A 23,646-nucleotide genomic window follows, 5' to 3' on the forward strand; every position below is an offset into this window, starting at 1 on the left:
GCACTCCTGGCTGGACCGGCTATCAAAACAAAGAACAGAGAAGTTTGGATTACAACACACAAAGGGAGTATGACGTGATTCATAGCTCAGGCAATTTCATCTCTATATCTTTACATACAGTAGATAATATTTGTTTGCTGCCATATTAATGTTTTGAATGTCAAGTACAGAACCGTTAAGCCTCCTGTTGTCGGCAGGTAAAAATTGACCCATTTTCAATAAGTTTCTATATCACAAATTTGGGATTTTTTTAGCCAAATTGTTAAAAAAAAAAAATATATATATATATATATATATATATATATATATATATATATATATATACCTGAATGGTTCTATACAACGAGTAAAGTAAATTATCAGTTCAATACTTCCATTGAATTTGGGTGATGTATTCAATTTTATGACATTTGAAAAAAAAAATGATACAAGAACGTTGAAAAAAACGTCAAAAACATCAGAAGAAGTGCCAAAAAAAATTGGATAAAAGTGAAAAAAAACGGTGAAAAAAGTGCCAAAAACATCGTGGGATAAGCAACAAAAGTGTTCAAAAAAGACAACCAAAACGTTGAGCAAAAAGTTTTAGTTTTAAATTTTGAACCAGAAAAACAACACACTTGCTGGTAGACGGGAAGACAACACAAGAGTTAAAGGTCCTATGACATGGTGGTCTTTGGATGCTTTTATAGACCTTAGTGGTCCCATAATACTGTATCTGAAGTCTCTTTTATATAGACCTTAGTGAAAAAAAAAAAAAACGCTGAAAAAAGTGCCAAAAACATCGGGGGGGAAAGTGACAAAAGTGTTCGAAAAAAATAAATTTTAAATTTTGACCCAGAAAAACAACACACTTGCTGGTTGACGGAAGACAACACAAGGGTTAAGGACAGCAGCACAACTAAAGTACAAGACAGCTTTTAGTCGCTGACTCCTCACCGTGAGTTCTTGACAGACTAATGCCAGTGAACTGCCAGGTTGTGATTGAGTCTTTCAAAGGAACATTTCTCGTCAGTGATGTGGTGTTACTGAAACAAAGAAAAATGTTAACAGTAAAAGTAAAAAAAAATGCTTTAAATCCTAGTGGTGTCATAATGAATCAGTGTATTGTTTGTGTCTATATTCAACACAGTCTCACTCTCTACTCGTCAAATGTCTGACGCATGGTCAAGTACCCCTGGCGTTAAGTTCCAACGAAAGTGCACCTTTTACGTTATTTTTCGACATAGGGGCCCGTCAGATAGACATTCATGTTAATCCCTCACCGTTGGATATAGACGAAAGAAAAAACACGCCCCCTTAACTCGAAATCTGTGACAGTTTTATTAGTGGTATTTTTAGCCCATTTTCAACATTATTCACCAGATCTTAACATGGTTTATATGTATTTCTTTTAATGTTATTATTTCGGTCTATTTCGGCCAGGGAAGCTGGATTGCTTTGTTGTTTCTTTATATTTTTAAAACTATAACGCTACATCTATCAACATATATTTAGATCTTATCATGGTATTCATTTCTTTATTTTAATAATATTATTTCGATCTTATTACCGGTGAAATATTACAGTATGCTGTAAAACAGAACATTACAATATGATCCGAGCTAGACGTATTCAAAGCCGATATCCCACAATGCAGGCATTCATTCACAGAATCGGACAGCGATCAGAGGGTCTTTAACGCCAATATCGCTTCAATGTACATATATATAATCAGTGGAACACGTTGCTCAGTTTTGTTCCAGTAAGTTATTTACCGCAATAACGTTTAAAGTCCTACTGGTGTCATAATGAATGAGTGTATTGTTTTGTGTCTATATTCCAGTTGACTCACCAGTTTGGTGTATGTTGAGGACAAGCAGGCAGTTTCACATCTGACCACAGCCAACTTTCAGGGAACATGGTGCGAGAAACAATTTCATTGCTGTCCATGTAACTGTCATCCTCCTCACCTAAAGTAAAGTGTCATTAAACATGTTACAGTTTTGACTGTCTTCTAACTATCAGTATGACTGAATAACCACCCAGGGCTCCCTCCCATCCCTTGTCCCTGTGTCTTACTGCTAGCCAGTATGAAGCTATCCTCCTTCCTCTCAGCTCGCTGGGTTTCCATCTCCTTGCAGCAGCGCAGGAAGGCTGCGGCACAGGCTGCATCATCATTGATGTACTCCGCTCGCATCTCACAGGTGTATGAGAGGGGGGTGTTCCTCATGCCATCCAAACAACACTCACGTTGGAGTTGGTCTTGATATTGACTCACTGGGAAGAAAGAGGGTTGTGGAGGAATGACAGTGGAAGAAGACATAGAGTAAAAGAAAAATGGTGAACTGGAAAGCATTACAAAGACAACCACAATTATGTCTAACTCCAAACATTGTGGAGAGCCTGAAGTCTGTGACAGAAGATGAATGAAGATGTGGTTATTGGGTAGTTTAGAGCTGTGGTTGTTACCTAAGCTGGTTGTGACGTCCATTATAGTAGCGGCTCGTTTCCTCCTGGTGGGGGCCGGACATTTTAATTCTGGAAATGCATCACAGACAAGATCTTTAACAGAACCCAACAAGGTTGAAACTAGACTTGATTTTTGCATGGCATAGTTGTATATAAAACTCCTACAATCAGTCAGGTCCTTTATCTGGTCAAACCAAGCGGAATCCTCCGGTGCTGAAAAATTAAGCCAATGCAGAAGTGCCAAAAACGGCAGTTCATCGAGAGGCCACTTGAGGCTGGCTCCAAAGGGGAGTCAATCCCATTAAACCCCCATGTTACAATGCATGCACAACTTTACAGCATAATTTAACATTTTAGGGCTGATTCTCTTTTATAACTGACCCCTTTGTACTATGTTCAGGCTTAAAGTTCTGCATAGGGCATTCTGCTTTGAGTGACAGGTGGGCTGCCCACTTTGAGCTTCTTTTTGGCTCTTCAGAAACTTATTGGTGACATCACGTTGACTATGTTCATATTTTATACAGTCTATGGGTTAGACACATGGATGGTGTGGGGGTGAGGAAATGGATCTACAAGTGCACTTTTTATTTGTTGAAATGTTAAAACATTATATAAATGCCTTAAAGGGTCGGCTCAATCAAAAACACATTATTTGAGTTACCCCTTGTGTAGTCTCGCATTGCCAGACCTTCCTCCACAGCTCTGTGGAGGTAGGTCTGACTAGTCCACACAGCATTCCGGGATGGGAGAAAAAACGTGCTCTGGTTTATTGGCATTTCTTTAAACCAATCACAATCATCTTGGGCGGCGCTAAGCACCAGACTCAATGACAGAACTGCTGCAAAATAGCCTCGGGAAGGAACTTGCTTTGTTGGAACGTATACGTTCAAAAGTTGTTTTAGTCGTGCAACAGAAAAGATTGGACGGTTTTTTTCCTTTAGGCTTCGCCATCTAAGAGCTGTTGCTATTGGGTTTATCCGTCACGCATGCGCAGTCGTGAAGATTTAATAATAATAACTTGGATTTATATAGCACCTTTCCAGGTACCCAAGATTGCTTAACAAATAGGGGGGGGGGGGGGGGTAGGGGTCAAAAGACTTAATGAAAAGAAATGTTTTGAGGTGCTTTTTGAACATGGGCAGGGATGGGGCAGAGCAGACATGGAGTTGTAGACTGTTCCAGAGTGTGGGAGTGTGGGAGCATTGGCATAGAAAGCCCTGTCCCCAAAAGTCTGCAACCTGGTGTGGGTGGTATCCAGCAGGTCCTTGTTAGAGGACTGCAGGGAACGTGACTGAGTGTAGGGGTAGAGGAGATCTGTGAGGTATTGTGGTGAGAGTCCATGGAGAGATTTGTAGGTGAGCAGGAGGATCTTGTAGGTGATGCGTGACTTGACTGGCAACCAGTAGAGCTGTTTGAGGATTGGAGTTATATGCTGCCAGGGCTTGGTGTGGGTTAGAACCCTGGCAGCCGAGTTCTGGACATACTGGAGTCTACTAAGGGCCTTGGTGGGCAGTCCAGACAGGACACCATTGCAGTAGTCCAGACAGGAGGTGATGAAGGCATGGATGAGTGTCTCAGTTACTGAATGTGTGAGTCTTGAAATGTTTCTGAGGTGGTAGAAGGCGGACTTAGTGATGTTTTTGATGTGGGACCGGAAGGAGAGAGTGGAGTCCAGTTTGAAGCCCAGGTTGCGCACCTCAGGAGATGTGGAAATGGAGCAGCCATCCCCAACCAGGGCCAGGTCTCCAATTTTCCTGAGCAGTGGTGCAGGGCCACCACCATGAGTTCTGTCTTATTACTGTTGAGTTTTAGTAGGTTTGTGGTCATCCATGATTTGAGTTCCTGCAGGCAGTTGACAAGTTCGGTGGGTGAAGCTGGGAGGTGGGGTTTGTGCTGATATAAAGTTGAGTGTCATCAGCGTAGCAGTGGAAGTTGAGACCATGTTTACGGATAATATGACCTAGGGGTAGCAGAAGAGAACAGCAGAGGACCAAGCACAGAGCCCTGGGGGCACGCCATGGTTGGCAGGTGCAGGATCAGAGTTGGAGTCATTTAGGGTGATGAATTGTTTCCGGTCAGGGAGGTAGGACCGGAACCAGGACAGTGCTGTGCCACTGAGGCTGATGAGCTCAGAGAGGCGGTGGAGAAGGATGGTATGGGAAGCTGTAGCAAAAGCTGCAAAAAGGTCAAGGAGGATGAGGATGGTGATGAGCCCATTGTCGCCAGTAAACAGGAGGTCATTAGTGAATTTGATGAGGGTGGTCTCAGTGCTATGGTGGGTTCTGAAACCAGATTGGAGGGGTTCGAAGAGCTCATGGTGGGACATGTGATGTTGAAGCTGGGCAGCCACTGCTCTTTCCAGGATTTTGCTGAGGAAAGGGAGGTTGGAGATTGGACGATAGTTGTTGGGGTCGTCTGGGTCTAAGCCTGGCTTTTTGAGAGTGGGGCTGACTGCCGCCATTTTAAAGCTGGATGGTACCACACCAGAGGCAAGAGATGTATTTATGATGTTTTCCACTGGATGGCAGAGGATGGGAAGACAGGCCTTGACCAGGGTGGTGGGCATTGGGTCAAGACTGCTGGTTGAAGTCTTGGCAGAGGTGACCAGTTTTTTTACTTGGTCGGCATCCTGTGGAAAGAAGGCGGATAAGCAGCACTGAGGTGAGCGAGCAGCTGAGTGGTGAGAATCCTGTTGGGGCAGTGTGGGGCAGGGGGATAGCCCAGGAGACTGGTGCCGGTGGATAGTGTCCACTTTCGGCTGGTAGAAATCCAGGAACCTGGAGCAGAGGTCAGTTGCATCTGAGGGTTTAGCGGCATCAGGAGGGTGAAGTAGACGGTTGAGAAGAGCAACTTGGGGTGTTTTTGTTGATTACCGATGAGTGTGGAGTAATACCTTGTTTTTGCTAGAGAAAGGGCATCTTTGTAGTTCGTGACGTGTTCTTTAAATGCTTAAAAATGGACAGTGAGACCGGATCTTCTTCTATATCGTCTTCTATATCGAGACTTTACGCCCTTCTGCCCTGCAGCTGCGAGACCAGAGATCTGCTCCCCGGCTCAAGCTCCACCGTAATGCCCTCCTCACAGAATGACTAGCGGCCTTATTCATCCAGCGTGTTATGCTTTCCAGCGCTGGTGTGTGGAGAAAGGCTCGGAGACCAGATTCCAGATTCTATGAGTATAGGCGTAGCCCTCTAAGATCCAGGCCACCTGCTCCACCAACATTGGCTGAAGAAAAATGCTGATGTTGGGAGCAGATCTCTGGTCTCACAACTGTAATACAGTAACTGCAGACATAAGAGAGGCCCGTGCAGGGCACAAGGGCGTGAAAGAAATCTTTATGACTGCGCATGCACGAGGGATAAACCCAACAGCTCTTAGAAGGCTATGCCTATACTCATAGAATCTGGAGTTAGAATACGTAACTATCGATAGTCTAGCTAGCTGTCTGGATTTAACCTGCAGAAATCTGAGGAGCATAACCACAATCCTCATAAATCCACCGGAGGTTAGAACGGCAACACAAAGAAAGAGGAAGGTGAGAGCTAACCGCCGAAAATTAGGGACATCCGGCGGAATTTCCGGCGGCACCTAAACAAATCCCGGAAATTAAATGTTGTTGATATGGACTATCACAAGTGGTATTTGTCAGACGGTTTCGGTTTTATGTGCCCAAAGTTTAAGATATCTGTTACTGAGATTCTGGCTAGACAGCAACGAGTGATTTCACAAAAATGTCTCCGAAAGATCTGCATGTCCAGATTAGAGCTGTAATCGGGCCTTAAAAGTTTGGCCCGACAAGGCCCGAGCCTGACAGAATTCGGCCCGAGCCCGACAAGTACATTTTGATTGACAGATTTTTAAAAGCCCAAACCCGTTTACAGCCCGACTGTACAAAAGGCCGTCTATCAGCAGTGATTAGGCTAGAGTGCATGTCGGAAAATAGCGCGGACACGCTCTTCACGCCGCGAGCGGGCACACGCACCACTTGGCGGAAAAGGGAGAGAAAGAAAAAAGAGACTGCGCCACACGCACACAGCTCTTTTGTCTTCCGTCAAGAATGAGTCATTTATACATTTTTTAACATAATTATGACTAATGGAGGCTATAGGCCACGGAGGCTATAGGCCACATGGAAGTTGGAACAAAGAAATAACATAAGTCCTCCAGAAGCCAGCCTCTGTTTCACCTCCTCAAAATCCATTTTCACGCTAATCAAAATGCTTCACCTGACCGCTCGTTTACTGCGCAACTCGGAGCGCAAGCCCGAGCCCGGCCCGAGCGCGTGTAACATGATAGAACCCGACGGGACCCGACGGGTTCGGGCAAAGATCTTCAGCTCTAGTCCAGATACCAAAAAAAGGGGAATAAGATGCTTACTCCTAAAAAAAAAAAGCACTTGACGTATGGCCATGAATAAAGGTCTATGTGCCTGCTTCTCTTAATTAGACTAGATATTTCATTGGTACAACATTAAGGCCTAAAGAGGGGTATGTTCAGGAAAGGGGAAATTAAAGTATTGTCACCTAGTCTGTAGGGAGTTCCAGAAGCTGTTTTAGACTCAAACAACAGCCCAGCATCGTAGAACACACCCATACCATCCTTCCCTCCACCTGCTGTGCAGCCTGTGTCGTACTTCTCTACGATATCCCACACCTGAGTAGGGTGGAGGTCATTCACGCACACAAATACAAACAAACAAGGCTTACAGGATGTAAGTTAAACAGAAATACTGATTTCCAAATTCCTATATCAGTTTTCTTTTTAACTACCCAATGTTAACTACCCAAAATAACATGGATGCTCTTTGGCAAGTACAAACCTGTACTTTCATTAATTTTGGGGTGTTTTGTATTCAATTTTAAAGTATTTGAAAAAAAAAAGTTGTTTCAAAATAGTTTTGAGTAAAAGTATATATATATATATATATATATATATATATATATATATATATATATATATATATATATACATATTCCAGTCTGTGATTAGCCATCAATACATTCCTTTAATTTTTCTAACTAAAAAAATAGGTATAATTTCCTATAAATTAGGTTTATTGACCATATATTCCAAAAATACGTGTAAAACTAAAGTTAATAAGTTAGTGTTATGTAGTGTTCAAAACAAAAAAAGTGACAAATATTGAAAAAAGTGGCAAGTGTTGAAAAAAGGGACAAAAAACGTAAGAAAAAGTTAAAAACATCGATAAAAAGTGTCAACAAAAGTGTTAATTTTCAATTTTGATGGGAAGACAACACAAGGGTTAAATGAAAAGCCCTCTCAAATATTTTGTTTTAAAGTGATGGTTGGGAGTAATTTCACCCTAGGCTGCTTTGCACCTTCACCTCGAGCCAAACAACCTCCCATAAGCTTTTTTCCCTTGTTATAACGTTGGTCGAGTTAGCGTTACATTTAACCCTTTTATATTTTTCTTTTGTTTACACAGTAAAATAATTAAAAATCTTAAAATCAAGTTCATAAAGTAACTTTCTTTGCATTCATTTGATTCCCAATCAAGATCCACTGGTAAGAATTGCTGTCGATTGTTAATATGTACTTAAAAACTGTTCTGAAATGCAAAATAATAGAATTTTAATCATGTGATAAAACATGCGATTATACGACTGCGACTAATGCGACTATAGAAATTCAGCGATTAATCGCGATTAAAAAAATTAATCGTTTGACAGCCCTAATATATATATAATATTTATAAAATAAAGAAATTACCTTTTTCTGGGTGAGACGGTGCTTGTTGTTCAGGACGTAGACGCCTTTGTCAACTGCCACCAGTCCCACTACGGCCCCAGGGTCTCCAGTGACCTTCAGACTAAACAACCTGCGAGGCTCATAGAATGGAGCGGATGTCAATGGTTCCAGTCTCAGCTAAATGTGAAAAGGGAGGTCAATAAATGGGACATACAGTTTTGTATTGTGTTAAATGTGCTGTAGGTAGGATTGTGAAGATCCAGGACTTAGCCAAACAATTTCAACAACTTCCCCTTTCTACTAAAGCCCAAAACGGTCTCCTAAGCCCCTCCCCCCACAAGGGAGAATGAATGCGTGTGCATGAGCAGTGATTGACACACAGTTAGACACCCCCCCTGGCCCTGATTGGTCCATCTGAACAGGGAGCTGTGGATTTTTGCAAATCACACTACAGGCTGTAGGTGGTGCCAGAGGAGCCAGATTTTTTTTTTAATGACCTGCTTCATGTAGTTCTACTGGAACATAGGGTCAGTTCCAGCAAATATGACAGAAAGGTAGTTTTATAAGTCTTACCTACTGCACCTTTAAGCAGTTACATAAATGAAAAAAAACTTTGTCCGAGAAATGTCAAATAACTCGATCAATTTGTGTGTGGGTGTCTTGTTTCCTTAAAGTCAGCTACATCTGTGTTGTGTGTCTCACCGAGCCCATGCAGGAGTCCTTTACATCCACCCAAACAGAGTCTGATACCACTTCATTGCCATTTGTGTGGTAGTAGGCTACGATGCGGAACGATGGCAGCATGTTTTTGGTAATGGGAACATTCAGGGAAATCAGAACTTGACCTGTGCTCCTGTAACGTCCATTTTTCACCAGCTGACCTCTGCTCTGGATCTAGGGACACATATTTGAATATTAGTTCTTATTCGACATGTATATGCACACATGCAGGTGTAAAACATCTCTCACCAGGTATGTGATGTCATTGTTTTGTTGTTCCTGCCTGCTGAGGAAGAGGTTGAATCTCAGGTTGTCTCCTAATTTCAGCTCAGGTGTATCCACACCTGCAAATGTGGCATGTGATGAGTGTTAGACACTGAACATATGTTATAATATTTTTTTCCCAATCTGATGTTATTATGTCCCTTACCTATGTGGATGTATTTTTTGCTTGGAGAAGTATATGGGAGAGCTACCATGGTGGCTGATGCTTGCCTGTCATTTGAAATACGATTATCCTTGGTCCTTGCCTGCAATTAATGACACACACAGGTAAGCATTCACTATACAAACAGTTGAATAATGAATTCCTGTAAAGTCCAGAGTCTATTCTATCCTGTCCTAACTTATCGCGGCTTTGCCTGGCATAGCGTAGCCTAGCAATATAAAAATGATAAATATAATGTGGGATAAACATAATAATGGTAATATGAAGTTCACTATTCCAATACTGTACAGTTAATTTTCAAGCATTTACAGCATATAATATAAATATAGATACAGATATTATACAATAAGGGCACTAAGAATCTGCATGTATCCACAGGTGAAAGCTTTCCTTGCTCTTCAAGTGAATATCAAAATTGTTGATTAATGTAGGTTTAAGCTTCCATTTGCAAACCACATTTATAGACTTACGGTGATTGTCAGTCTTTGTTCCATTGCCACTGTATTGACGGAAAGCTTTGCCATGCCATTGGCTGTGGTAATGCTAGCCACCCGGCCGGGGTCGACCACCACGGTAACACCCTCTGCCGGAGTGCCGTCAGGATTCACAACTTCAACCTTTCATCAGAAACACAAACAGCTGAACAATCGGAAAAACATGTAACTGTCTTATGAAAACATCTTATTACGTAATGGCCCTGACACACCAACCCAATAATCGTCCATCGGACAGTCTGGCGAGGTCTTTGACTCGAGTCTGTTCAGTGTGTTGCGTGCCGTTGTCCGTCCGAGGGGCCGTCGTCCTTCATTTTGGCCGACCTGACTTGCTTGACAGCAAGTCAGGTCGGAGGGTGGGCAGTCGGACTCAATGACCAATCTGATTGGTAGAGTGCTAACCCGGAAATAACGAGCGGGATGAGTGACGAACGCCTCTCAAAATCTGATGAAAATCTTTTAAACTGACCTTTGTCGATCTGAAATGAAGACAGATTCAGCAACTGCACGGCCTATTTCTCTCTTAAAATGTTTTCAGAAACACGTTTCAGTAAACTATTTTCTTAAAATACGAGATCGTATTCCGAACAAGCCGCCATTACTATCAGCCGGAAAAGAAAGACCCACGTGACGCGTTGTCATTTCTGTCATTTCATTTTTTGTATTACGTCTCGCGCATGTGCAGAACGTACACTCAAGTCGGTGTCTCTTCGGTGTGTTCGGAGGCACTTTTTGGACCTTGAGACCATACTTTTGCTGGTAATTTATATAAATCAAAATAAGTACTTTACCGTAACATTGAAGGACATTCCTGGTTTGAAAAATTTGGGCGTTTTCTTAAAGGTGATAGTATAAGGTGATGTAACAATCTGGATATTTCTCAACTCCGCTTCCACCATTTCACCACCTGTGAATGAATGCAGAAACACAAAAATTTAGCGTCAGCGTCAGTTCTGGCAGGCCAAGTAGTCAAGACGTTGCTAACCGCTATTGGCCAACAACACGGTCGCATCAGCTGATCTGCAGCAGCTGATCTGTCTGCTGGTCAACTCCACTCGCTGCTAAATGGCTACTTAAAGCTGCTTTAGTTTGCTCCTAACTGCTCGCTGCTTTAGTTTGCTCCAAATGCTTCCTGCTCGCATCTATGCAAGCAGGATACCCAGGGCTCGGTTTACACCTATCGCCATTTCTAGCAACTGGGGGACCATAGGCAGGCTGGGGGAACTCATATTAATGTTAAAAAACCTCATGAAGTGAAATTTTCATGCCATGGGACCTTTAAACTGTGTGAGCGTCCCCTAATGTTGGTGCTGCTGTCCCCTGACTCTCTGCTCTTTAATGGTGCTCATTAAGGTCAGGGGACTCCTCTGAACAGAGCCATTCTGCCAAATTTAATTCGTAATTTAAACAATAACATTTCTTAAAGCATTTTTATTGTCTGCGTTGTTCTTGACTTAATGGACCTGACAGAACTGATTTTAACATCTGTTTACTTTCTTCTAGATTAACTGATACAGAACAACGTATGTTGATATCTCTTCTTTTTGGGAAATTATTATTATTATTATTATTATTATTAATAATAATAATAATAGTAATACTGATAGTTAATTTGACCCACACATGATCAAACATAGTGAACAAGCACAAACAAACAGTCTCTTTCTTACCGCTGTCCTTCAGCACACTGACAGCTACATACATGGAGCTCCCCACCAGTTTAGAGATGTCTGGGTAAGTCTGTGTGATGTGCTCTCTGTTCAGTGTCACCTCTCCAACACCATTCTCTATCTAATGTGACATAATAGAAAAATTCATTTTGAAATACAGTGATACAGTCATCTAACAGTTAGCGGTACTAAAGTGTAAATTCTTACCGTATGTCAGCCTGGCATTATTATCAACATCCTAAATAAATAATATCTGAAGATAGAAATTAGGGGTGTGCAAAAAATTCTATTCACATTAGTATCGTTATTCAAACTCTACCGATTCAAAATTGATTCATAGAATCCCAAAAATCGATTCATATTTTTAAATTTTTTTAAAAAAATTGTAAAATTTTTCTTCTTTACATTTTCAGCACTTATTTCTACGTCCCAAATTTTTGTTATATAAAACAAAAATTGAAAACGGGTCAATTTGACCCTAAGTCAACACAAGGGTTAATCAAGAATCATTTTTGAATCGAAAATCGAATTGTAATTAAATCTTGAGCCTAAAGATTGATATTGAATATATTGACATTTTCTGAATCGTGCACCCCTAATAGGAATGTAACACTGTAACTGAAATAACTGCAGAAGTCAGGCAATCACATCAGTCCCACAAGACACATCAGTATGTGATCACCTGCACTCTCTGAAGAGAAGCTGGAAAGCTCTTCTTATGACCGTCTTGCATAACCCCAAACACCACGTAGGCCGTCCCAGCCACCTTTTGACCAAACAGATACCTAAATCCACAAGAGAGGGACATGTTTGAAGGCCACAATTAAAAATGGGAACAACAGAAAAACATTTTTTTTATACCTTTATTTATCCAGGTCAGTCGATTGAGAACAATTTCTCATTTGCAACGATGATCTGTCACATTCACACAGTTCCACATTCATACCTGGAAGCTGCCCAGTACAACCACAGTCTAATCTGCTGGCCACTGAGCAGCTCCACTGGAGCAGTTGGGGTTAATGGAACGCGCCGACTTATTAGGACTTTGTCTTATTCCCCGTATCCCCCAGAGTTAGATAAGTCCATACATACACTTCTCACCTCCGTGCGTGTTGTAACTCTGTCTGATGGCCCCACCGGCAGCCTAGCTTAGCACAGATCCTGGAGGTAACCGGCTCCATCTAGCCTACTGCTCCCAATAAGTGACAAAATAACGCCAACATGTTCCTATTTACATGTTGTGATTTGTATAGTCACAGCGTGTACAAATAACAAGGTGAAACATGACACACAGCCATCTTCTAACCGTATACATACTGGGAACTATACTCTCAGAAAGGCAAAGCTGCTCGGGGCTTCTCAGGTGCTGCGAGCAAATCGCTCCACCCAAGTAGCAGAAGTAGCCGTGCTTCGCTTTTCTGAGAATATAGTTCCCAGATTATATACGGTTAGAAGATGGCTGTGTCTCATGTGACCTTGTTATTTGTACACGCTGTGACTATACAGATGTTGGCGTTATTTTGTCACTTATTCGGAGCAGAAGGCTAGATGGAGCCAGTTACCTCCAGCATCTGTGCTAGGCTTAGCTACCAGTGGGGCCGTCAGACAAAGTTAGGACACGCACTGAGAAGAGAGGGGTATGTATGGACTTATCTAACTCTGGGGGATACAGGGAATAAGCTAAAGTCCCAATAAATCTGGATTTGCTCAAGGGCACCTCAGTGGTGGTAATAAGGGAGGGACAAGTGCTGTCCTTTCACTTTCCCCACACAGATTTTATCCTGCTGGGGATTGAACAGGCGACCTCCTCATTACAAGCTCAATTCTTTAGCCTTTAGGCCACTACTGCCCTTAAGTTAATTGATTTAAAGAGCAACACAGCTTCTGAATAATGCCTAATAAACCTTCACATACCTAGCTTTGATGTCGACGGTGAACTCTTGACTGTCCACGTAGAAGAAGGAACTTAAAGACACCAGTTTAACTTCAAAACTGGGCAGCACTGAAAAATTGGAAACATGTTAGTGTGTGTTCAATCATGTAAAAAAACATGTGAATATTGTAGGTTTATATAAGTTTTAAATAAAGGTGCAGGTCATGGGGGTCACCATATTCTTTGACCTCGAACTCTGCAGAATAGCTCTGCTGTGGGTTGCTCTGGAACTTCGCCACCACTTTCCACACTCCGGAACTACACACACACACACACACACACACACACACACACATACACACACACAGACACAGACACAGACACACACACACATATCACTTATTCTTTTAATATCAATATTATACAAAATAAAAGAAATTGATTTCTGTTGATAGTATCTACAGAAACACTGAACACTGAAGTTCAGAATAAAAGTTTAAAGTATTGGCTCGAGTTATGTATGTACTGAGGATTTAGTGAGTCTTTCCACACGTCCAACACTGTATGACTTAGATTATTTTGGTCAAGTAGCTGTCCAAACACCAAATTACCATCAGCATGGGAAATTAATTGTAGAAAACACAACATATACATGTTCAAATTTACATAATCTTAAATTATTTAAGGTATTACTGTAATGTTTGAATTGAATTAAAGGCATACTATGCAGTTTCTAATTAATCACAAAAGTATGCCTTTTGGCAGAAAAAGCAGTGTTACCAGTATTTTTTTCTGTGACATTGTATGATTTACAGCTGGGAGATGTTCTCCTGCTGCTGACAACAGCAATCACAATCGCTAATCATTAGCCAGCAGCTAAAACCTGCTAACGTTAGCCGCTAATGTTAGCTTGCTGGCTTACCAATACAGATTTAATCAAGAAAAACGTGTTTATCTACTTAAAAAGTCAACGGTCGCAGCGCTGCTTTGAAGTGAATTAGGCAATGATTAGGGTTAGGTTTGGGTTAAAACGCAGCGCCCAGGATGGGTGCTGCGAGGGGCACGGGCACAAGGGGACCACTGGTGTGAATAAAACACTTAAAGAACTCCTTAAAAAAATGGTTTCGGTTATATAAAAAAAAAAGCTGTTTAAAAGACGGCCAGATGTTAAAAGGAGGTTAAAAGAACCACTGGACAGGATGGACAGCGGGAGATTTAAAACTTTAAATAAAAGGTCACCTCCACAACTACCCTGGTGTCTCTCCTAGAGACATAACAAAAGAAATGCATAAAATAAATACTATATATATATATATATATATATATATATATATATATATATATATATGTATTTCTTTTGTTATGTCTCTAGGAGAGACACCATATATATATATATATATATATATATATATATATATATATATATATATATATATATATATATATATATATATATAAATAAATAGCCCGGCGTCCCAATGCAAAATGAATTCTATAGTAGCCATTGGGGACAAAAAACACCATCGAGTGAAAAACTTAATTATGTTAGGGAAACTGCAGCTATTTTATTAGCATGACATGAATAAACGTTACTAAACGTAATGTGAATAACCTTGAATGGGTAAACTCATCCGTGAACAGATGCATTCTAATCGACGATACTGTTTAGCAATAAAAACTCCCATAATTCCATGCAATCCACTGTTTTGGTTGAGAGACCCCTAGCAGCAGAAAGTTACATAGTGTACGTTTAATTCAAACAAGATAAAATACTAACCTGACAATATCAGCGAGTTGGTAAACTCCAGAGTGGATCCCTGATTTCAAAGAGACTGGATCCAATTGTAAAATTATGTCCTCAGGGGTCTAAAAATAAACAGTATTGAACAACCATAAACAGAGAGCCGTGCTAGTTTATGAATTGATTTAGTAAATATATGCGATATTTAAAGGTGCACTATGAGTTCCTGCATGGTCACTTTTGTTGACGTTCCAAGTAAATTTCAAACAAAATCGCCCCTCCCCCCATGTTTCTGTAACTGTCATGACTAACTGACTAAAGGCGCTGACACACAGAGCCGATAATCGGCCGTTGGATAGTCTGGCGAGGTCGGTGACTCGAGTCTGTTCAGTGTGTTCCGCACTGTCGTCTGTCCGAGGGGCCGTTGGCCTTCATTTTGGCTGATTTGACATGTATAATCGGCGGGGCGGGCACTGCCGGCAGTCAGACTCAAATGACCCATCTGATTGGTGGAGAGCTAACCCGGAAACGAGGAGCGGGATGAGCGTGACTAGAGTCTCTCAAAATCTGATGAAAATCTTTTAAACTGACCTTTGTTGATCTGAAATGAAGACAGATTCAGCAACTGCACGGCCTATTTCTCTCTTCAAATGTTTTCAGAAACACGTTCCGGTGAACTATTTTAGGACAATATGAGATCGTATTCTGAACGAGCCGCCATGACAGTCTGGCTTTGAATTTCTGGAGAAACCAGAACCGCGTGACGCATTCGTCCAATCAGCTGCCGGTTTTCATTTTTGGGCGACAATACAGATTAGCGTTGCCTGCTGTTATGGAGACGTATTACATCTTGTCGCGTCGGTGTGTTTCAAGGCACTTTTTGGACCAACTCGGGGAGACTGATCAGTCCAACTGGTCAGTGTATCTGCAGCTTAACTGTCACTAACCCCCATCCCCTCCCCCAACTATCTTGTCAGTGATTGGCTGGAACATGGTTTGTTATATTTTGGTGCACAGTCTGTGCCTCTAGTGTTTGGGTGTGTTCAGGGGGAAGGCAGCTAGCGGATCAAGGAGAGATGCCTACGATTTGAGACAAAAATTAAATCACGCTGAAACCTTGCTGGAACTCATAGTGCACCTTTAATATATGCCTTTTTTCTACAATCCATGACCCTGGTCAATGTCTATATTGACTCTTTTTCTGGTTCTTTTTCTATCTTTCATATTGAAGAGAGAGACTGTGTTCAATGTGCAACTCGGCCACTAGATTTATTTTTTACAGTAATAGCAGGATAGGTTTTACTAAAAACATAATAAAGACACAAGGTTAACTGTGTTTTTGTTATTTGGTTATTAGTATGAACATTATCTGCTGTTAAGCATTTGTAATATCACCTCATTAAGAGGTTTCATGCTCTCAGTTACAGCAGACTATATAACATTACATTACAAACTGTGTTAATGAAAGATAAAATACAATACCACAATCTCGATGGCAATAGTAGCATCAGTTTGAGTTTGGGGCTCCTTCTCTACGGGCTCCATACTGGGTGTCACTGCAAACATCCTGTAATAAACTGACAGAGAAAGAAAGAGGTTGATTTTGCTGCTGAAGGTTGGAGGAAGGTGTCTCAAATTTGTGTCAAAAATGTCAAAAGAGGAATTCGTTGTACTGTAATTTACAGTACAACCATTTAATTAAAAAAAACACAGAAGTGTGTTTCTTAACAGTTATGCAGCTCAGTATTGAACTCACCTCTGCTGTTGGGGGTGTAGAGGGTCTTGTCAGTCTGGATGAAGATGTACCCGGACTGGAAGGACACTAAGACGACTTTCTCCAGCAGGTGGTCAGGGAACTGAGCTTGCAGGTACACATACTGCTTCATGGTAGGATCCTTACTGAAGCTGTCAGCAGGGATCTTAAACCAGTATGATGAGCAGTATGTGCATCAGGATGTACATTTCTGGATTCATTTCTAGATTATTTCTGGTCGTGTTAGTAATTGAAGTCAAGTTACAGTAACATGCATATAGAGCGTGACAGTATTTCATTTACCGTTATTTGTCCGAGCTCCTGGAAGTTTCTTTCACTGGTAAGGGTCACAGATGTGAATGCCAGCGTTGTGCTTTTGTTTGGATGGTTCATCACGTTGATGACGACCGGGATGTTTTCCCCGGTGCAGTCTTGACACTCCACAAAGATGTTTTCTGCTGTTCCTACCCGCAACAAGTTAGGGGCAGACATCACCTTCCTGCAGAACAGCGGTGAGAGAGAGAAAGATATTGATGTGAATATACTGCAATCAATGTGCTGACAAACATTAACAACCACCTTTATATATCCAGGTAAGTCGATTGAGAACAATTTCTCATTTGCAACGATGATCTGTCACATTCACACAGTTCCACATTCATACCTTGAAGCTGCCCAGGACAAGTGCTGCTCTTTCACTTTCCCCTCCCAGATTTTATTATGTCGGTCTGGGGATTGAACCAACGACAAGCTCGCTTCTTTAACCTCTAGGCCACCACTTCCCTCGCAGTCCTTGTATGGTAAACCCTTGTCACAGATATTGGCCTTACTAAGTGTGACTTTTTACTGTGCTAAATGACAGGAATATTTTAGTATTCCACAAGAACAAAAAAAAAATTGTAGAAAAGTCTAAACCTTTAAAGGGGTGGTTCAGAATTTTAGACATAGGACCTCATTTCCAAGTTAGCCAGGGTGTTATTTATCAGTGGAGACAGTTTAACATCCAGTCCTTCTAGTTGCAGAGTTCACTGGTGCTAGGCTAGCACAAGTCAACAGTATCTGCTAGCCTGCCATTAAAAACAGTCTTACCCACTCCACAGTACACCTGAGGCAAATAAATTTTAACGCCAGAATATCGATGTAAATGTCTGTGTTGATAGAATAATGTTAGTAATAAAACTACCCTTGCATCGCATTGCAATAGTTATACTTTGTTCCCTGTAGTTGGTAGAATAGGTTACAGCAGCGGCAGAGTGATATTACCTAGGCTACTGAGAAACCCAGTCATGACAATCACATGAGTTTATTTACCTGCTGCTGCAATTTGCATGTAAACTGTCCGAACTTACATGACTTTTCTTTCAGCAATTACCTAAAGTTAGCGGTTAGCCCAGCCAGGTATCTACCAAGAGTGTAGCTATACCGTTAGCTAACGTTGTCACTCTCCACAATGCATTGAACTGTAATGTTATCTCCAATAACGTCAGTCTCAATATATCAGTAGCAGCTAGGCTAACATCATTAAAGGGGCTAGCTTTATTAGCTAGAGTAGCCTACCAAAAGTTATTACCTGTTCATCAGTAGATGTTGGTGAATCTGGAAAGACGGATGCAACCGCATTCGTTGGCAGTGACTTGTGATCCTTTAGATTGTGGGGTTTTTCAAAGATGTCTGGTCTAAAATGATCACTACACATTCATCACTTGAGTAGAGTCTCCGCCGGTGTCTTGATGTCCAAGCCAGCAGCAAGAAGCCACAGTTGGTTCCTTTCTGGATCTCCCAATGGAAATTTGTGGAAACTTTGTGGTGCCCATCAGTGTGTGAGACTGCTTTTAATGGCAGGCTAGCAGTTACTGTTGACTTGCACTAGCCTAGCACCAGCGAACTCTGCAGCTGGAAGGACTGGATGAAAAGTGTTGAAAACGGTCTCCACTGATAAATAACACCCTGGCTAACTTGGAAATTAGGTCCTATGTCCAAAATTCTGAACCACCCCTTTAACATAATTTTGTGCAACGTAAATGTGCCCCTTACTTATGCCTCTTGGCCCCTCAGGTTTATGTTGGGACCCACGCCCCAGGTTGAGAACCACTGTCTTAGAGTCTGTGAGTTAAAGTTTCAATTCAACGAAATTACTGAAGAAAACAAACCTATTTGCTTAGATTACGATCAAAAGCTCCAGCATGGACTTCACACACAATGAGTGATCTATTGATTACCTTGATGAAGAGCCAGTACTGGAACAACAAAACATTTCATCATGCCTCTAGACCAGGGGTGTCAATTTCACTGGAAAATGAGAATCACATCAAGGGCCAGACATGTCAAGTTTATTGACATGCTTTTATTTAATGGAAAAAGTCAAAAATATCTTTGACTGTATTACTGTGTGTCTGATATAGCCTTCTCACTTACAGTTTGGTCCACATAACGCCAAAAAAATAAGTCAGCAAAAAAGTTCCCTAGCTATCATCGAATTTAGCAAATCAGCCGACTCACAACAAACTGTTTCACAGCCTGAATATAAAAAAACTCTCTTGTTGTGTGGGAATTTCTGACTCTCAAAATCTGCAAATCTGCCAAATTCTGCTTTGAGTGTCGCGGAAATGCAGTTTGAAAAGAGTTTCCTGTCTTTTTGGTTTGGCGCACAACTAGGCGGGCCAAAACATATTGTGAACCTAAACTGATGTGCAGGCCGGATCGAAATTTGCGAGGGGCCTGATTTGGCCCGTGGGCCTCGAGTTTGACACATGTGCTCTAGACTTTTGCTCTGTCTGGCTTAATGCATCGTTGCGCAAACTTTGAACAAGAATGAGGCCAACTCATTGGCATCATTTCAAAGACCACATTACCTTGACTTGTGTGACACAAACTGCAAACTGGACTCAACTTCTTATTATGTAAGACACAAGTTAAACTAATATTTCCATTCATACACTTTTTTAATTGAATATACATGCAGTGGACCCTAGATATTTGTGTTGCTCCTATTGCAGTTTAACCAATAATAATTTGATCAGGAAGATGAACGAACAAACAAAAATATATTTTAGCGTGTGAATTAACTAAAGCACATGGGGGGTGTAAAGGTAATGCAGGTCTACTTACAATGGAGCTCCATCAGCCAGAGAAGTCAGAGAGACAAAGGCCAGAGAGGCCAGCAGCCACAGAGTCCTACTCATCCTTCAGCCTGATCCTGATCCACTGTCGCTCTGCAGCACCCTCATTTTATCCCCTACCCCCCCCCCCCCCCCACCTCCTCCACTTCGCCTCACTACTGTCTCGCCCGCCCTCCTCCCAAAGTGTTTCCTTACACATATAACACAAGCACACACCAACACATGATTTCCCAGCAGCAGTTGAGAAACTGTTGAAACTAATCACCCCCATCTAACTGCAGAATTTTTATAGTTAGGAGATTTAAACCTGGATATGGTCAACCCCCCAGCCACTCTACTTGCTAAGCTTGATGCCCTCAACATCACACAAATTATAAATTAACCTACGAGATACAACAATCAAATCAGTAAGCAAGGGCACCCGCATAGATATTGTCCTGACCAACCTGCCCTCTAAATACACCCCAGCTGTCTTTGACCAGGATCTCAGTGATCATTGCCTGATTGCATGCATCAGCGGTCAAACGCTCACAACTTATCTCTGTCACGTTGTCTATAACACTTCTGCAAACAAGCCTTTCTGTCCAATCTGAACCTTGTAGCCTGTGAGAGCATTAACCTTATTCCAACATTGGAGGACGCATGGATGTCATTCAAAATTGATTTCCTCTCTGTCCTAATAAGCATGCCCCATTTAAAAAGTTAAAAGACCACGAGTAGATATAGCCCCTGGTTCACACCAGAGCTGACCTTCCTCAACCAACATAAAAATATCCTGTGGCGAACCGCATCAGCCTCAAGCAACCCCCATAACATGCAGGTCTTTAATGAAGCCAGGAACCGGCACACTCAGGCAGTTTGGGAAGCTAAGGCCCGTTACTTCAAACTGAAATTTGGCTCTTGGGACACTGTAAGAACGATGGAAAACAAGAACACCTCCTTCCAGCTTCCCACGGCTCTGAAATTAGGTAATAATAATATCACCACCGATAAGTTTACGATATTAGAGAACTTCAATAAGCATTTCACTGAAGCCGGTCATGCTTTCCATCTGGCGGCCGGTTCCCCAGTAAACTGCTCTACATCCCCCGCAGTTACACCCCCACACCCCCCACCATGCTTCTCCTTCACCCCAATGGGGTGAGTGCCACCGGTCTATAGTCATTCAGACTGCTGGGGGAGGGTTTTTTTGGGACCGGGATGATGGTGGATGTTTTCAGGCAGGATGAAATGACCTGTGCAAGTCAGGGCTGATTTTAAAGTTCTTCTTTTGACTTTTAAAGCTCTAAAAGGACTTGCGCCTGCCTACCTAAGTGAGCTACTTACACCATATATCCCAGCACGCCCCCTTCGTTCTATGGATGCTGGTCTCCTGAACATCCCAAACATAAAAAAAGATCAGCTGGTCACCGGGCCTTTGCCTTTCGTGCACCCTCCCTCTGGAATGGTCTTCCATCCAACGTTAGGGAGGCAGGCTCAGTGGACATTTTTAAATCCAGACTTTAAAAAATTCTTTATTCAAATCATTATGGACATGTTTTAAATCCATAACCCCTGAACCCTTGTTTTATTGTTTATTTTATTATGCACTATCCTTCGTTGTTTTATTTCATGTTTTAACAATTTTAATCTGTGGTGTTCCAATTATATTCCTTTTTGTGTTGTTGATTTTATATTTTATTTTGCCTTTTATATGGGCTAAATTGTAAATTGTAATTTGTACATTTTTGTTGTAAAGTGTTCTGAGACCATGGTCCATGGTGATAATTCACTATAAATAATAAATTGAATTGAATTTCTGATCTACATCACTATCTAGACCACAATTTGCAACTGTATATTGACTCTTTACTACATCTCAGCAGTGTTATAGACTATATATATATATATATATATATATATATATATATATATATATATATATATATATATAATATTAGTCAAAATCATTCATCATTTCAAAATTAGGTATAATTTCCTATAAATGAGATTTATTGACCATGAATTCCAAAAATGCGTGTCAAAATTTTGGTAATAAGTTGGTGTTAGTGAGAAATAGCATCGAAAACATGGCAAAAAAGTGACAAAAACATTGGAAAAGTGACAAAAAATAGTGACCAAAACGTCAGAAAATGTGTCAAAAATATATTTTTTTTAAACGGTCAAAAAAGGTGTTAATTTTCACCCAGAAGGACAACAAGTGCACAGTCGACCAGAAGACAACACAAGGGTTAAATAAAGGTTAAATAAAATAAAAATAAATTTCTGAAAAAAACATGAAGCTATCTCTGCTCTAAAGGAATAAGATAAACAGTAGAAAACCAATGATGGTTTACATGTTTGTCTAAGCATACAGTTCAATGACTAGTTTATCACAAAAATGATGGCCATTGTGCATTTATGATGTTTTCTAATGTAACGTTTCTTTTTGTTGTGTTTTTCTTATTTGAGGGTCTATTGTAAATCTTATTCTGAGCCTGCTGAATCAGTATACTTAACACATAAGCAAACATATGGGAGTTTCAACAGCAGGGATTTTTAACAAGTCTGAAAAGAAGAAACTGTATCTATTGGCTAACAAGAATTGGGCAGGTAAGAAGTAAAGGCAGACGAGTCAACAAACTGTTGGGTTGAGTTCTTCCAATAACACTTATGACTATTACTGCAAGTACATTTTATGGCTTTTATTGATTATTATTGCATTCACCATCATTGTTTTCAGGTTGGTAACTCTTGTGCTGTAGATAACATCACATCTCTCTTTCCTCGCAGGAATGTAAACTTCTAACTTTAAACCATTTTTACATCTAGCTTCACTAAGCATATTGCAAAATCAGCCGTCAGACCTTTCAACTTTACCTTCTATGACCTCCCTATTTTTCTTTACAAAATAACCTTCCTAGCCTACTATTCTTCACTTGTACAAACAATTATATTTGTCTTAGGTAACAAATCAGGCAAGCATTTTCTCAAATATATATAAATATTTTTTTTTACAGTTAAGTCTTTTTGGTTTGATAATTTCTCATCACTGATATAGTCTCGCATTGACCCATCTCCACAGTACTGATATTATGTTTTATACAGTCTATGATTATAACCAACAAAAGCTGCACTACTATTAATGGCCATAAGATGGCAGCGACTGCCTCTATATAAAAAACAGCAACAATTAAATGAAAGGGGCAAAGCCTGCCTGGATATCAGGCTTTATTATAGACTGTAAAAATAAAAACTTTATCCCGGAAATGTACTTCTATTTATCCAGGACCTTTGTAGCTTCTAACTGAATCTCTGTGGTCTGAAGTTTAGTTTCTCTCCTGTGTCGCTGTGTGTACTTTCGAATTTCTGCTTGTTTTACTGTTTCATGATCTTGAGCAATGTTAAGTTACTGCTGATATAGACCCCACATTTCCTGTTTTTGCTGCTTAATAATAAGATTTAAACAAAAAATGAACAGGGGCTTTTATTGTGAAGAATTTATAGGAAATGAAATGTGTTTCCACCATTTTACAGAGGCTCCTTTGACCACTCACTCAGGCTCGCCAGCTTCTATATAGCAAACCAATTAGGTTTTAAAATACCATAACGGCCAAAATACACAGAGTTAACATTGAGCAGAAAATTAAGAGATAAGTATGGTTGGAGTTTATGTAAAGGAACAAATAACA

The 23,646-nt window shown here is 40.8% G+C and overlaps 1 protein-coding gene across 1 annotated transcript in view; it reads right to left on the reverse strand.

The window, feature by feature from the left end:
* LOC116062589 (complement C3-like) overlaps window positions 1–20,062 on the reverse strand; it is a 51,115-nt gene extending 31,053 nt beyond the window's left edge. The window contains exons 1-20 of the mRNA XM_031317276.1: window positions 19,965–20,062; window positions 17,160–17,355; window positions 16,860–17,022; window positions 16,586–16,680; window positions 15,140–15,228; window positions 13,598–13,680; window positions 13,404–13,491; window positions 12,172–12,274; window positions 11,490–11,610; window positions 10,611–10,726; window positions 9,796–9,942; window positions 9,308–9,407; window positions 9,127–9,221; window positions 8,860–9,051; window positions 8,179–8,334; window positions 6,972–7,101; window positions 2,449–2,517; window positions 2,059–2,256; window positions 1,832–1,949; window positions 937–1,025 (exon numbers count right to left, since the gene is read on the reverse strand). Coding sequence (XP_031173136.1) covers window positions 937–1,025; window positions 1,832–1,949; window positions 2,059–2,256; window positions 2,449–2,517; window positions 6,972–7,101; window positions 8,179–8,334; window positions 8,860–9,051; window positions 9,127–9,221; window positions 9,308–9,407; window positions 9,796–9,942; window positions 10,611–10,726; window positions 11,490–11,610; window positions 12,172–12,274; window positions 13,404–13,491; window positions 13,598–13,680; window positions 15,140–15,228; window positions 16,586–16,680; window positions 16,860–17,022; window positions 17,160–17,355; window positions 19,965–20,038 — 2,422 coding nt within the window. The 5' untranslated portion in view covers window positions 20,039–20,062. The remainder of the gene's footprint in view (window positions 1–936; window positions 1,026–1,831; window positions 1,950–2,058; window positions 2,257–2,448; window positions 2,518–6,971; window positions 7,102–8,178; window positions 8,335–8,859; window positions 9,052–9,126; window positions 9,222–9,307; window positions 9,408–9,795; window positions 9,943–10,610; window positions 10,727–11,489; window positions 11,611–12,171; window positions 12,275–13,403; window positions 13,492–13,597; window positions 13,681–15,139; window positions 15,229–16,585; window positions 16,681–16,859; window positions 17,023–17,159; window positions 17,356–19,964) is intronic.
* Between the last annotated feature and the right edge of the window lie 3,584 nt (window positions 20,063–23,646).

The sequence above is a fragment of the Sander lucioperca genome, chromosome 10, assembly GCF_008315115.2.
Source record: "Sander lucioperca isolate FBNREF2018 chromosome 10, SLUC_FBN_1.2, whole genome shotgun sequence".
Taxonomy (NCBI): domain Eukaryota; kingdom Metazoa; phylum Chordata; class Actinopteri; order Perciformes; family Percidae; genus Sander; species Sander lucioperca.